At 45.6% G+C, this 13,482-nt stretch overlaps 1 protein-coding gene across 3 annotated transcripts in view; it reads left to right on the top strand.

Moving 5' to 3' along the window:
• The window catches only part of SH3PXD2A (SH3 and PX domains 2A), a 244,838-nt gene that overhangs the window by 83,966 nt on the left and 147,390 nt on the right, over positions 1-13,482 (top strand). For all 3 annotated transcript variants that reach the window (XM_069864088.1, XM_069864089.1, XM_069864087.1), the window contains exon 4: positions 11,083-11,159. In XM_069864088.1, the coding sequence (XP_069720189.1) occupies positions 11,083-11,159 (77 nt within the window). The remainder of the gene's footprint in view (positions 1-11,082; positions 11,160-13,482) is intronic.

Raw genomic sequence — 13,482 nt, 5'->3', positions numbered from 1 at the left:
TGTCTGACGTAGGCTGTAAGCTTATTTTTTGTCAGATTGGAGCCATTTAAGGATGGATGCTTTGGCATTTGTGGGCATTAACAATAATCCTTGATTTCTGGCACTTGAAATTAAAATTGTTACAGCAAAGTTTTCAAAATAGGAGATTGAAAGCCAATAGGTGCAAATGAGCCCACAGTTTAAAATGATGCAGCCTCTGTTAAAACTTCATATCCAAAACCAAACATGATTTTACTAGCAAGGATTCTTGACAGATAGTTTCTAAGGTCTGTGCTGTTCAACCCAGGATCTGCAGAAGAGGGTGTTAGTGATACAACTAACTTAGCTGATCATGAAATTACTTAGGAGCTGACTGCAAAAATCTTGAAGGACGAGCTCATGATATTGTTGGTTAAAAGGCAATTTAGTGTTGGTAAGTACAAGCAGTGCTACATGGGGTAAAAAAGGGTCATTGCAATCCAGGAAGAAGAGATTTCAGTAGTTCTGAGGATGTTTCCACGAAAGCTGCAGCTCAGCAGTCAGCAGCAGTCAGAAAGCCAAAGGTGGTGTTAGAAAGAATTAGGCAAAGAATGGGAAACAAACCCCAGAGCTTCAGCTGCAGAAATCCACTGTTTCCCCGTGTTGTGAATACCATGTGCAGTTCTGGTCTTTGCCTCTCAGAAAGGGTATTTCATGGTAAGGTGCTGAGAAGGACGACAGAGGTGATTACAAAGGTGAATTGGCTTCTGTATGAGGGGTGTAAAGAGACTGAAAAGTCTTCAGTGTGGAGCAGAGGTGATGTGTGGGATGGAGTAGAAGTTTGTGAAATCATGAAGAATTTGAAAGAGTGAGGAGGACATGATTATTTTATTTCTCCAAATGCAAAAGCCAGTTGCAGCCTGTGAAATTTGGAAAGCAAACCTAAAGTGAACCAAAGGAAGTATGTAATCACGTGCCATGTGATTAAATTAGGAAATTTATTTCCAGAGGACTCTGTAGGGACTACAGTATCTGTGGGTTCAAATATGTACTAAATCAATTTCTGTAGGATGGAGCCATCACAGGTTGTTAAAAACTATTTTCTAATTCAGAAAAGAATCTAGCCACTGATGTGCAGGAGTGGGGAGTGTGTATCAGGGGAAGGATCCTATTTCACGTGTCGTGTTACTTGCATTTCTTCCCTGTCTCTTACTGCCTGCTCTTGTAGATGGAGAGATGGACTATAGAGATCTTTGACCCAATGGAATGGAGCAAGAAAGTGGACTAAATTTTTGGTCCGCTGTTCAGTATGTTATAACTACTATTGAAGCTGCTTGCTTGCACTGTAGCAGCTAAGCACGTGGATGGTGATTCTTTATCTGGAAATGGAAGAGATGGCATCTGTCCTGGAGACCATAAGTCTGCAGGCTGGACCACCTCAGAGGGGTTATCTGAGGTGTTCAATAGTGGGACTTTGTACCTCTGGCCAGCCCTCCGTAGCGCTGCACGCCAGGACACAAAGGCAAACAGCATTTGGGGAGCTGCCATTCCTGTGTGGTGGCACAGGGAGAGAAAGACCAGTTTGTTTAGTGGTGTGGATTTTGTTAGTAGTCAGTCCTGTTTGGCTGCTCGGTGTCTCCATGGCTTCAAATGCAATTAATCTGTGCCTGAAAGGGTAATTATCAGCTCACATTCCTAATTCAGATTTCTGTGCCTATTCATGCTAATGTTTTTTCTTTAATTTAGCGGTAAATTTGAGGTTGTTTTTATGTTTTATACTGCTGGCCCAGTGATTCTTATTAAAATAAAAAGTAACAAAACATTAGTTTCTAAGCCACCATTTTTCCTTTTTCTTGGGAAATGTAAAGACCATATTAACTGTGAAAGGGAAACGAAAGCATGCGTAGTCCTAGGGTCCTGCTGTCACCTTGGCTGAGGTGCTTTTCCTTTCAAGGAGCAAATAATTGCTTAGAGCATTAATCCCTAAAAGAGGCTTTTTTATTCTACAGGGGGCAAATCTGTTGACATCTGACAGTGCGGTTTTCTCCGTTGATTGGACATTGAACCCAGGAGACGATGGCTGTAGAAAGCTAGGGATGCTTAGCATACCCCACCCTGAACTCCAAGGCAGCAGCTCTGTCCTCCAGGGTGGTCTCACATCCTTAAACGTGTGTTTACTCATAGGAACTGAGAGGAATTTTTCAGGGAGATTGTCCTTAGCTGTCTCCTGCTATCAGCAGGCACTGCTGGTGCCAAATTGCACGTGAGCACAGATTAAGTGGCCTGAGCTGGAAATGGCTGAAGCGCTCACACAAGGAGGAGCTGGCTGCGAAGGAGGACAGTTATCTGATAAGTAATTATAAAATCATTTCCCTGTTCCTGTGCATTGGCTGAGCCATGATAACTGCTGGTGGGAGTGCTGTTAGTTGTGCAGCCAAGGTGGAGAAATCTGAGTGAGCTTTGCTGTCCCTGGAAGGCTGAGTGACTGGATGCTGGCTCATATTGGTGCAGGCTGCGTGTGCTCACATGGATCAGTGTCCACTGCCTATGGATGGAGTGGGTTAGCCGTGCATTCATCAGCTGGGAGGGTGCAATAGGGGCTACTTCATGGTTAAGAGTTAAAGAGAATCATAGAATCATGGAATCAACAGGTTGGAAAAGACCCACCGGATGATAGAGTCTAGCCATTCCTATCAAGCACTAAACCATGTCCCTCAACATCTCATCCACCCATCCCTTAAATGGGTGCTGCTGGGTGGCCTGGCCACAGATCTGATCCCAAGGCTGTTTTGTGAGGTGATGTGGCCAGATCACAAGTCCCAGCTAGGTTATTGCACTGCAAGCTTCGGGGAGGAATGGGAAGAGGAGCAGGTCTGGCTTTGGAGTTCATGTCATAATGGAACGTGAACACATGTCAGACCCCAATGTGTGCTGGAAATAAAAGTACCCACCTCTCTTCTCCTGTAACACACATCCCTATCTTGAAGAGCATGCTCGTGAGCCTTTAAAATGAACAGTAGCTTTGTCGGAGGTCAGAGCCGGCGGAGAGGAAATCCCTACTGTAGATTGTCTTAATGACACAAAAAGATAAGACATACTGAAAAGACACTGTAAATGGAGAGTGATGCCTGTGGTTTGAGGTGTCTGGTCTGCAGATGAACTTCCTGACTAGAGACTGGCCAGCTTTGGTCTTGTGTCTGTTGATGACAACAGCTTGCTTGTGTCTGTTGTAGTCTACTGGAAATTCAGCTTAAAACTAGTCAGGTTTAGCTTGGAGGACTAGGCGGGCATGTCTCTTTGGAAAGAGAGAACGGTGCTCTGTTTTGCAAAGCACAGGGGATTTTGTTTCTCAATACTGCTCTCCAAAACCATCACTGCTGAGTTCCAGCCTCCGACAGGCACAGACACCTAGTTATGTTTGCTGCCGTGTTGTTTGTTTGTTTAATTTCTGTTAATTGATGCTTTCCAAATACCACAACTGCTCTGAGGAGCACTGCCTCTGCCAACCTGACTGCTGAATTTCATCTCCTGTAATGTGGGACACAGGTTACCTGGCGGCTGACTTAATCAAGGTCTTCCACAGGAGAGAGTTTTACCTCATTTGTGGCAGAAATCAATTATTTGGTTTTGATTAGAATAAATGTTTGAATGAAAAAATTTTCTGGCCCTCAGGCAGATATTTTTTTGTTCTGCACGTCATCAGCAGAGGGATCTAGGGGCTGGCTTTATTGCTCTTATGTTCATGTTGTGACCTTGTGAAGCCACCTTCTCATCCCTACTCCCCAGTTTCTACCTGTTCATGTGAGAGTATATGCTATAGCTCTGCACTATTGTGTGACCTACCTCCTAGTAATAGTAACTTTCATGTACATGGTGTGAGTGCAAATATTATGTTATTCACAGCTCTGGTTCTCAACCAGCTTAAGGGTGGAGTCTCCCAAGCAGTGTTACTGCCAGTCATGCCAAAGGATGTGGCTAGGACCTTACTGAGCTTTTCCAGTGTAGTTTGGCAAGGGTGCAGTGCGAATTCACCTCCCTCCAGTGACTTTGCTGCAACATCTTTGACTCTGGTGGATGGAGGCTCAAAGCCTCCCTGTTGGTGTGGCTGGCGCTGACCCAGTGTCTGTGAGGCAGCGTCTTGGGCACATGCATCAATGACAAGTCTCATAAGAGCTTATAAGGCAGTGCAAATATCTTAATAGGCTCAATGTTTAAAGCCACTGCTTTAAGAGATTGAAGTGGGACCATATGATCCTCCCCTGATGGTCCGTACTGCTATGTGTCAGTAGAAACACTCCTGATCAAGGTGGTGCTTGATGTGGTTGTTGGAAAAAGCAGAGGACAAGTTTTGTTAGTGTAGCTCCAGGGGCATGGTGCTGCCCTTCAGGAAACGCATTTTTAATGGTTAAGGTAGCACAAAGGCATTTGAGAGGCTTTTTCCATTCTGGGATCGAGAGCTGGAGTAGCTCAGATGGTACAAGCACGTTCACCAGCAAATATGTAACACAACCAGGAGCTGCAGGTGCCCAGACTTGTTGGACCAAAGTGCTGTGATCCACATCATTCTCACACTGCCCAGGAAATGAAAGTTACTTTTGAATATAGCTCCGTGGGCTGCTAGTGATTTGGAGATCACGGGTAAGGAGCCACTAACTACTTGGGTGAAAGCAGGACACTGGTGCCGGCTGACACAGGGGATAAACCAATTGTTCCAGCACGAGTGATAAGATGTAGTGACTGGCATTTCTCTGGTAAGTTTGGTATAGGGTCTAGATAGTTCGATGGTTATTTAAGCTCTGATGTTTCTGCATGTTAGATTACTTGCTCCTGGAATTTTGGAAACAGAGCTTTTTAGAGGTTGTTCAACAAAACTCTGGGTGCAGTGTATGTGTACAGATTCTTATCTTACAGTAAAATATGCATAAGCAAGGGTGATGCTTCAGCTTTCTATAGGCTTTCCTGTTTTTCTGCACCTTTTGCTCCCAGTACAGCAAAGACTGTATGCAAAGAGGGGGACAGTCCTGCATCCTTGGTGTTAGGAAGCTGCGCTGTTTCCTAGAGCAGTATTTCTCAGATGTTTTGACAGTGTGACCTTCTTTTGGCTCCTTCTCTCTGTGGGACTTGTAATTATCATCAGGTCATTTCCTCCGGGTGAGGATGTGCCAGCTGCCCGTGTTGCTTGCTGCAGATATAAATACGATTCTCCCTCTCGCCTGAGATGACCTGGCTGCTATCTGCAATTAAGAGTAGGTGGTTGTTTGCTACGTGATGTAACCAGTAATTACAAATGAGTTCACATTCCACCTTGGGGAAGCTGAACTGTGCAACTCCAGGAGGCACCGATTTTACTGGAGAAGCTGAAGATTTTACTCAGCAATTCAACACCCCCAACATTTTGCACACACTCACAGACAGGGAAGTTCAATTTTAAGGGAGGGACCATCCTCTTGTGTGGGCTAAGTGCTTTACTCTGGCAGTAAAGCAAAGCAAAGCGAGGGAATAGATCTCTTTGGGTTTGCAAGTGCATTTAGACCAATGCCCAGAGAGCCACCCTGCTATAAGAAAATAGAAAGGATAATTTTGTAGCAATTTTGTCCATTCCAGACCAAATACTATCTAATTTCCCTGTACCCTGATTCCTGCCTTGCTTTAGAAAGGTGGGAGACTTGCAGCTGAAGAGGAGATTACAGGAGCAATGGGTTATTTGGGTGATAGCAGCAGGACATAGAGCAACACGAAGTAGCTCTTGGTTTATGCAAAACACTGTACAAACACTAACAGAGCTGTTAGCTTGAGATTTGCACCCTGTGGCCCCCGTTTGTCACTCCTGGATTTCAGCATTGGTGCTCATGGCTTTGTCCTTCTTCCAGCTGTGCCTGAATTCCCCAAATCTGTACTAGCAAAGCTCTTCTAGAGCTGATGCTGTTGTGCTAGGAGTGGAAAGCAGGCAGATTCAGAGGTAGGAGCTCTTTGCTGGTGGGGAATCCAGCCTCACCTCGTCTGTCTTACCTTGTAATTATTCACATATTCTGCTTATCCCTTCTAGCAGTGGAAGATTTATTTTATACAGCCATGTTATTTTCCATTGTTTATTGCTTTTTTCTTTAACGTGACAGCTTACGCACATTAAAAACAGGATCCAAGTGCAGAAGGACACCCTCCCCAGCACCCCTCGTGTCTCAGGGTAATATTGTTATTGCTTCTGTTGGCTTTCCTGACTGCCCCATCTGGCTCCATCACCTCTTGTCACCTTCCATGCTAATTCCTGCTGATTAGCAAAGGCCTTTATCAACTGAGGCTCTTTGGTAGCCAAGTTCAGCAACAGTTCTGACTGTGTCATAAGTTTCTACATAGTAAAAACGTTCTTCCCCCTCCCACCAGTGGAAACACTTTGAATCATTTCCCTCCCCTTTCTTTGTCAAGGGTAAATGCCATCAGTGTTAGGATCCTGGCACTGGCTTTCTGACTCTCTTCCTAACCTCACACAGGCACTCCTTGCATGAAACAACTGGGATTCTTAGACCAATCTGTCACCCAGATGTCCCTTGAAAGGAGACTCAAGCTCATCAGTCAGACGATAAGAGCAAGAGGTGGATCTGGTCTTTGGTAGGTTTGGAAAGGAGCTAAACAGCGATTTCCCTGTTGCTGCAGCTCCCACTCACTGTCTGGCTCCAGAGAGCAGCCGAGTCGGCAGTTCAGGGCTGAGCCACTGGCACAGTGCTGGAAAAATCATGAAGACATCTCTAGAAGCTCTCAAGGCCTAGATATGCAGCACCTCTGGCAGTGAAATCTGTGATTAGGAGATTTGCTTTAGAGGCTGTCTTGGACCTTTCAAATCACCAGTAGTCTTAGACCTTACAAATCTAAGGTAGTAGCTGCTGTGAAGGCTGGCACCTGCTGTGGTGGTAGGGCTGTATGGCATATGTCCCCCTCCCTTGAAGAGAAAAGACTTGAATTCTCCTGCTAGGTATCTCCTCAGGGACTTCTAGTGCTTCTCTGCCTAGTGATGCCCAGTCCTGTCCTGCCTCCAGACCATAGTACGTGGCTTCACCAAGCTGACCAGGAGATGGGCTTCTTCCATGCATGAACCACATCCTGAAGCCTGGCAAAGCATAAGGCTCTGGACCCTTCTGGTATGTTCAGCAGGGGCTTGTAGGAGGACCAGGGTGTTGGGTTGCATTTAAGCCCCTTTGTTCTCAGGGTCTGTGGCGTTTGTTAAAGTCTGTGCTACTCTAAGTATGAGTTTATGCAGGAATAAAGTGATGTTCAGAGGATGCCTTTAAGCCTGCAGAATCAGCAGCTGCCGGATAGTCTCCTGCATAGCTTTATCCTTCCCACTTCATGCACCCTCTGCGTATACAGGAGGCAGCTGAGGTCTTGTGGGAGAAGAGGTGTGTGGTCCTGGAGTTAAAGACTACTTATATATATACATATACAGAGAGATGAAGGGATGACTTAAGATGTCCCCTACAATGCTAAACTTGATACTTTCCCTCTTATCCACATTAATTTCCTAGGAATAATATTTTCTTTAAAGAAAAAAGAATAAAAATAAATATTGTTTTCCTGCATTAGCAGTAGGACTGGAGCCCTGTGTCTTCCCCACATCTGTCTTTGCCAGTGGTGCCGTCCTCGGAGTCCTTCCTAACGTGTGCCAGACTTCCTTTGGCCCGGTCTGAGCGTGACACATTGGTGAATGAAATAGTTGCACAAGGCAGCACCATCCTGTGTAGCCCAAAGCTTCCTTGGCTGAGTCAGAGGCAAACTAGCCACTCACTCCCTAGCTGGGCTTGTGTCATGGTTACAAAGCTGCTCGTCCTTCTGTAAAACAAGGGTGTAGTGCCTGAGGAGGCTTAAAAGAGCTGCCGTAAAATTTAAGAGAGAGGTAGCAGCACTGTATGTGCTTACCTAGAAGTAGATCCCTTCCTTAGAGATGTGGAAGCTACCCAGAGGAAAAGCCAAGTGGCGCATACACCACTCTTCCACCCTTCCAAGAAAGTTGCCTGGATCTCCCCTGCTTCACGTTAGCACTGTGTGAAATTCTTCTTTCCACTGTCTTCCTGAGGGCTTCTCACTGGTTCTTACATGCCTCACTGTTTGGCTGTTTGCCTGCTCTTTATTTCTTTAGGGCAGCCTTAACCACTTCACTAGGCAAACCTTTCCTTTAATGGGGTCTATGTCCAGTGCACCCACTTGGAGAGCGTAAAGACTGTACTGTAAAGTGTGAGTCTCTCAGGTTACCTTCCTTTTCCACTCCCTTAAGACCTCCCCTGCTTTTGGAGGAAGACCAGTAGAGTGGAGGAACTGGAGAAAGCAGTAGTAAATTTTACTGGATCTGCAGTGGTTCCTGCTGGTTGATCATGACAGATTCAATTTAAGCTGGACAATAGGAAAAAATTTTTCACAGAAAGGGTCATTGGTCCCTGGCAGAGGCTGCCCAGGGAGGGGGTTGAGTCACCTTCCCTGGAGGGGTTTAAGGGACGGGTGGACGAGGTGCTAAGGGGCATGGTTTAGTGTTTGATGGGAATGGTTGGACTCGATGATCCGGTGGGTCTCTTCCAACCTGGTTATTCTATGATTCTGTGAAGAGTGAGCTTCTATCAGCACAGTCTGTCTTCCTGCAAAAGACCAGAAGATGAGAAATGGGAACTTGTCCTTCCTTAGAGGTGCTTCAGGATCCCTGGTTATGAGGCTTCTCTGCCCAAGGGCCCCCAGGATTTGGGAGGCTGGGGTTCCTCCTTACTGCTCCCAAGAACTGGATGGTCTAGTGGAGTCTCTTTTTAATTCCTGCTTTTTCACTTGTTGAGTGCTGCTTCATGGTGATCTAAATTACTTAACCTCCTCCAGATCTCATTTTTGAGTGTCATACTGGCTGAGCAGCTACTAATCTTCCTCACAGCCCTCACTGAGCCTTTTCCAGCTTCCAGCAGCAAAGTGAAAACCTTCCTTTTTCTGAAGGGATAAAAATGGAAGCACCTTCTGGGCTTTGCTTCATCCTGACACCACAGTCATCCTGGTATTTTCCATCTCCATTTAAGGGCTGAATTAAGACTCATCATATCCTGGGGTCTTTTTTGTGTTCTGTGTTTAATATAACATTCTTTATTATATTTATCTTCTTCCTTACGTTTGAGTCTTTAATTTATTATGTTACTTTGAAGACTGGGCCTCTCTGTAAACTGTCTTTTTAGGAAAGCTGAATTGCATTTACAGGAGATCTTCAATGTATTTAGCCTTGGTTTCCTTTATGTTTTTTATATGGTCACCAGTCTGACTTTCAACTTGTGGCTTGAACTGAAAACAGGAAAGCCAGAAAGTGAGAAAGTTTCCAAAATATTACTTTCTCTTTGCAGTATATTTATAAAAGTTTCAAAGAAATATCAAGATCTCCCACACCAGCATTGCTGGAGCACAGTGAATTAATCTTTTCTCCTACAGTTACTCCACCCTCCCACCCCTTCACCCCCTAAAAAGCAATATGCTGCAATTATGCAGTAAGAGTACAGGGTGATCCTGGATGCTATTAGAAAGAAATGTTTTGGAAGTGCAAGTACTTCTCCCTATTTACCAGGCAGAGAAGCAGGAAAGCAGCAAGGTTTGGGTGTGTCCACAGAGGTTTGGTGCAGGGAGATGGAAATGCCACCTTCGTTCTCCAGCAGCCTTTGGCTAAATAGCTCAAGCTCAGACAAATATCTTGGAGACTTATTGAAGATTTCCCCTGTGGTCTGTGACCATGTGGCATCACGTCCCACAGGGGTGGCTCAGCACCAGCTTTGTAGTGAGATAACAACAGGCAACCCAGAGAGATAAAATTATGGCACTAGGAAATGAGTTTGCCTAACAAGGACAAGCCATTTCGCTGCCAGAATTGGGAATGGAGATAAATCACTTTCTCTGGTTTGAAACAAAAGGCTTTAACACCTTCCAGATTAACTACTGTGCAGCAAAATACAACCAAAAGGGACAGTGTCTGGGGGAATTTAGAGCTTCTGCTGCCGGGCTGTGAAAAGCTGCTGTTTAATTAACCTTTCTGCTTGTGTAATCATGATAAAATCAAAGCCGCATATTCAATTTTTTGATCCGATTTCATTTTCTAGTCCATTTTTGAATCCCATGATCTATAGCTAAGTATCTCTGCCTGTTGGCAGAAGTATCTTGAGGCAGGGGATGGTATATGTGTCAGTGGCTTTTTTACGTAGACATTTTATGGTCTAAATAGTGCTGGCAGATACTGTTTTCTTCCACCGCAAAGAGAACATGTGATTTATTCTTGTCTCATTACATTAGAAGAAATACTGCACAAAAGAAAAAGGAAAGAAAGCCACCAAAAAAGGATACGAAGATATAATCCCTTCAAGCCAAAAGAATTCCAACTCTGTGACATGCTTGTGTGGGGGGAAGCTCAGCTCCTAGATTATTTTGATAAACTTTGTTACAATCAGTTTCACACAAAACCCAGCCATTTATTTAATCTTAACCAGCTTGCAGGAATGTCATCCAGTAGGAGCAGAGAGGTTATTTTTTTTATTTTCAATAACAGAGTTTATTTATTTTTTCTTCTTCTATTTGGTTTGCCTCTGTAGATTTAGAAGGGTTTTATCACCAGCAGTCCTGTGTTTGCTCGTGAGCTGGCTGTGGGCTTTGGCTGCCTGCAAGGGTAGGAGCATCTGCAGTGGGAGGCAGCTGAGAGGCAGGCAAGGGGTGTAGATGGAGCCCACATCCCACCCCAGTGATGCTCCCTGGCTCCTCGTGTGCCAAAGTGGCTCCGAAGTAGAAGGGAGTCATAACACAGTGTTGGTCCATCCCACTAATGTTTCTGTGTAGTTTTTTCCGAGGGCAGGAGTGGATCTACTGCTCACGCCTCTTCCGAGTGTGCTGCCCAGTCTGTCCTCTAGTGACAGGGGCTGCAGCCACACGATGCTGCTGTGTGAACCTCTCCAGTACTGGGACTTCTCTCATGGGGCCATGGGAAGGGTTGCAGGGCTCAGCCACCAGCACTGCCAGTGGCTGTTGTTACAGCTGGGGAACAAACCCCCTCTGCTAGCCTTTCTGCTCAATGCAGCACTGGGATGCCACGTGGCAGGTGATGCCCCTAACCTTCCCCTTCCATCTGTTCCCTCTCAGGTAAGATCCTGTTCCGGAGGAGCCATGTCCGAGACGTAGCTGTGAAGAGGCTGAAACCCATCGATGAGTACTGCAGGGTAAGAGCTCTGGAGAAGACATCTATGTGGGGCCTCACAACAAACACCAGTGCTGGACTTTCCCTGCCTGATACGGCCAAGAGCTTCATCTGTGTTAAATCCATCATAAGGAGGCACGGTTCTTCCCCAAAACCACCATGCACAAGGACAGTGCCAGGTAGCACAGTGCTGGGGATGGACCCACAGCTTCCAGGAACGCTTCCTGACGAGCGAAAGCCTGGAAATTTATTGCAGGAAAGCATGGCTGTGTTGGGGAGAAGGTTAAGTCACCTAATCTTTCCTTTCTAGCTAGGATTTGATGATAATTAATCCTCTGATAGTAGATTAGAAGTCGTTTCTAAGCAAGGCATTTACCCACTTTTTGTAGAGGTATCATGCGCGTCAGTCAGTGCATAATTTAAGCCCCAGACTTCCTCTCTTATTTCCCGTGGGGTTTTCTTTCCATTTTTAGAAAGCCAGAGGAGCAGGTGGAGGGGAAAAAATACATTCCCAAGAACTTCTCCAGCCAGACATTTGCTCATCCAAAATTGGGAGCAGATCGCCGAAGTGCCTGAGGCGTGCTGGAGGTTGGGGGCAGTGAAACCCGTGCCATCTGCACCCCCCAGGCGAGGAAGCTGCAATTAAAGTCTTATCTCATGAAGTCACGCTTTCTCATGCAACAATCAAGGCACTGTCTTCCTGCTGATGGGCAGCAGACCAGCAGCTCTCTTTAAAATATGTAGGGTCTTAACTGTGTCCCCAGCCACCCTCCTTCAGACAGGAACTGCCTGCGACAGGAGCGGTGAGGCTGATGTCAGGGTTCACCCAGCAGATGCGTGGTGGAGAACACAGTGACTTAAGCTGGGGGGGCTGCTGCTTCTCTGGGACCCCATTGTCTGCGCCCCAGACAGACCCAGCCTGACCCAGCCTTGCCTGCCTGTCACAGCTGAGGGATGTGTTGTGGCTTCAGCCACAGTCGTTGACACCATGGTGCTGTGATTGCTGCCCTCTTCCACTCTGCTTTCCTTCTCTCCTGGAGAAGTCTGGCTCAATTCACTCTCATTCAGATAATATGGAGAAGATTTGCTGCTGCTGAGCTCAGAGATGTGGCTGGATGCTTCCCCAAAGCCAAGCTGTCCTTAATCTGTTTATTAATAGGGATTGTTTTCATGAGCATAGATCCAGAGTTATTAAGTTAGATCACTGTTTCCTCCAGCCTGCTGTGTCCCATCTCCAACAGTGGCCACAATGCCCAGCAAAGAGTATGAACCCTGGGTAAACATATAGAGATTTCTCCAGAATATTATCCTGGCTTCCAGTGACCTCTGGCTCAAAAGTTTCTTGTGCCTAATGTAGTGTCTTTTTATTTCATTTGCAGTTTATTGTAATTTGTATTTAATTTGCCTCAGTACATCACAGTAGATGATGTTTATATCTGGATGGCATTGGAGAGTAAGGATTGTAGTCACTGGAAAGCTTGAGCAGGGATTGCATCTCGCAATCCCGTGAGTGCTTCAAGAGGGCTATGTCCTCTATAGTATCTTCTGCATAGGGCGTCAGGTCTTTAAGGAAAGAAAGCCCTGGCTAACTTATCTGTGTCCAGAGATGTATCTTAGATTCATAAAATCATAGAATAACCAGGTTGGAAGAGACCCACCAGATCGAGTCCGACCATTCCTGTCTTGTTGGGTCAGGTGTGACCGTGGTCCTGCTTGAACAGTCTGGGCTGCAGGCAGGTGGGAGCTTTGGCCAGGACTGGGAAATAAAGCAACACCAGGATTTTTTGTTTCACATCCCCTGCATTTGACTCCAAACCCGTGCTCGGACTGTGCTTGTGTCCAGTATGGATGGCAGGCAAGCTATGCCCACTCTTCAAAAACAGTATAGAAGTAGCTGTGATGTCCTGCTTGTTATCAGATTCAGTTAGGGGCTGGTTTCCCTACCTTCTGCTACAGCTTCCTCCTAATTGTAGAGAATAAATGAAGGTGATAGTTGATCATGCCAGAGCCTGGCACAGAATGTACCCAGTCATTCCGAAATCCCACAGCACACAGTTTGGCAACCTCTGTAAATAAACAGAGGGACCTGAGAGTTGCAACTCATACCTCTCCAAACCTTTCCAAGTTTGCACGTTTTCTGAGAATAAGTTTGCCTTTTAAGTAATTATGGTTCATCTAATTTGCATTTCTTCAAAGAATGGTTGCCCTGTGCAAAATAGGGAGTTCCACAAGACTGAAAATATTGATGAAGATCAGGCACTGAACTTCAAAGGTACCAAGAATTTAGGGAAATAGCTTGTAGGAGAAGAGCTTCTTGGTACAGTGAAGTTAGTGGTAGTTCTGTT

Source organism: Phaenicophaeus curvirostris, chromosome 9 (genome assembly GCF_032191515.1).
Source record: "Phaenicophaeus curvirostris isolate KB17595 chromosome 9, BPBGC_Pcur_1.0, whole genome shotgun sequence".
In the NCBI taxonomy this organism is placed as follows: domain Eukaryota; kingdom Metazoa; phylum Chordata; class Aves; order Cuculiformes; family Cuculidae; genus Phaenicophaeus; species Phaenicophaeus curvirostris.
The sequence above is the reverse complement of the archived record's forward strand: the minus strand, read 5'-3'. Positions and strand labels throughout refer to the sequence as shown.